This window comes from Plasmodium reichenowi, chromosome 2, assembly GCF_001601855.1.
Source record: "Plasmodium reichenowi strain SY57 chromosome 2, whole genome shotgun sequence".
Taxonomy (NCBI): domain Eukaryota; phylum Apicomplexa; class Aconoidasida; order Haemosporida; family Plasmodiidae; genus Plasmodium; species Plasmodium reichenowi.
Window position 1 is genome coordinate 304081 of NC_033647.1, and position 2316 is coordinate 306396.

General features: G+C 17.6%; 1 protein-coding gene across 1 annotated transcript in view; it reads right to left on the reverse strand.

The window, feature by feature from the left end:
• PRSY57_0208600 (RING zinc finger protein, putative) overlaps nucleotides 1–968 on the reverse strand; it is a gene marked incomplete at both ends in the record, with an annotated part of 1672 nt that extends 704 nt beyond the window's left edge. Inside the window, one exon of the mRNA XM_012905522.2 lies at nucleotides 1–968. Within this exon, the coding sequence (XP_012760976.2) occupies nucleotides 1–968 (968 nt within the window).
• Between the last annotated feature and the right edge of the window lie 1348 nt (nucleotides 969–2316).

Below are 2316 nucleotides of genomic sequence, written 5' to 3' on the forward strand. Positions count from 1 at the left end.
TCCCCCTCAACATTGCACCTCTTTATATTTTCCCTCTTGAACGCTTCCGTGTCCATTTTTTGCATCCCATTTTCTCCTTTCTGGTGACCTCCTTTAAAGGGCCGATTTTTTTCTTTATCATGTGAACTTAGAAAATGCTTTTCCAAGAATTGGTTTAAAATTCCATCTATTTTAAAAGAATTTTTATCATAAACAATTTTAGTTCTACAGGATGGACAATTATCTATAGAATATTTCTGAATAGCTGTAGCTAAGCATTTCCAACAGAAGGAATGAAAGCATGAATTTAAAGTAACCGGTTCATGTATTAAAGATAAACAAATGGGGCATATATATTTTTCAATAGTTACATTTGTATTTGTATATTTTTGCATAAATTCATCCGAGATAATATTAACTGATGAAATTAATTTTGGTAATTCATCTGATAGGCACCAAGTATAACGTGACAAGATATCAGTTATTTGTATATTTCTAAATATATTACCACAATGTTTATTTTTTTTTTTTAATATTTTTATTAATCCTATATAATTATATATAACATATGTTCTTATAATTTTACATTTATTAGAAAGTATACTTAATTGAACACAAAAATTAAAAAATTCTTTTGAAACATTTTTTTCTTTTAATATATTTAATAAAGTATCAAAGGATATACATTCTTTAGAAATCTTCATACTGTCATTATTATCAAATATTTCTACTGTACTATAATTCTTTTCAATCTCTTTTTTTATATTCATAATCTCTTTAAATAACTTTACAAATGTCTCTTCTATTATATTTAAATCATGTAATAGAACTTCTTCAAATCTTTTATTTAATTCAATCCCATTCTCTAACTCCTTTTCAGTAATACTATTATTAATATATTTTATTAATTTTTTTAAAACTTTATAATTTATATAATGCATACCCGAGTGGTTATGCATCTCTCTTCTGATGTTCTTACCAAACTTCATTTCTAAATAATATATACAAAAAAATTAAACACTAACCTAGTATTAAATATAAATATATATATATATACAAATATATTTATTTATATTTACGTTATTATATACCATGCTTTACTTTTTTATAGCATAATAACGCTTCATTCATGTAATGGACTTTATATATTATTATGCCATATTAAAATATACACTGCCTTTAAAACAACAACAAATATATAATATATATATATTTATTTATATATTTATATATTTATTTATTTATATTAAAAATTGTTTCATAAAAAAATGTCAAAAAATTCTTTCTATTTTAGGGTCATCTATTTAATTATAAAAATATTTTCTTATCAAAACATATATTAAACTTAAAAAAAATATATCATATATTATATATATATATATAATCATAAAAATAATAAATTTTTCATTGCCTTCAATTTTATCATTTAAATTTTTTTATGGTATGATAAAAATTGTTAATAATCATAAATTTTTCACAAATCATAAAAATTGTTTTCATAAATATGTTCATATAAAATAAAATACAATTATATTATTATTATATATATATATATATATATATATATATATATATTAATATAATAATAATACCTATTTTTATTTTTTTTTATTTTTTTTTATTTTACGTGTTTTAACATATATATAAAATATTATATATATATACATATATATAATATATTAATAACTCCAAAAGTAAGAAATAATAAAAACTTCCTCTGCTTTAACTTTTTTTTTTCATCGTAACATGCACTTCAAAAAAAAAAAAATTTTTTTTTTCTGAAATTTCATATTAAAAAGAAAAAATATACATATATTTATAATCAAATAAAATTTACATTTATAATTATATGTAATATAATAATAAGTATATTACTTTGAAAAATACAAATTCGTAATTATTATAATATTTGTGAATTTGTAAAGTTTTTATAAATAATAAAATCTTATATATATATAAATATATAGATAAATGAACTTCTTTTTAAATATTATATATATATATATATAATTTATATATTGATATTTATTTAGGGAAAAAAAAAATATACATATTTTTTTAACTCTACAAAAAAAAAAAAAAAAATGTAAGAACCTTTTCTTTTTTCATTAAGTATCACTTTATCATAAAAAGTAAGAAAAGTTATATTTTTTTAAAATAAGTAGTAAAATATTAAAACATGACAATAAGCGTCATAATACTATAAAAAATGATATATATATATATATATATAAATATTGCGTCTTTTTATATAACAAATAATAATAAAATATATTTATATATATATAATATTTTACTGTAGAAGGAAAAATATTTTCTATATTAAAAAAAGTGACC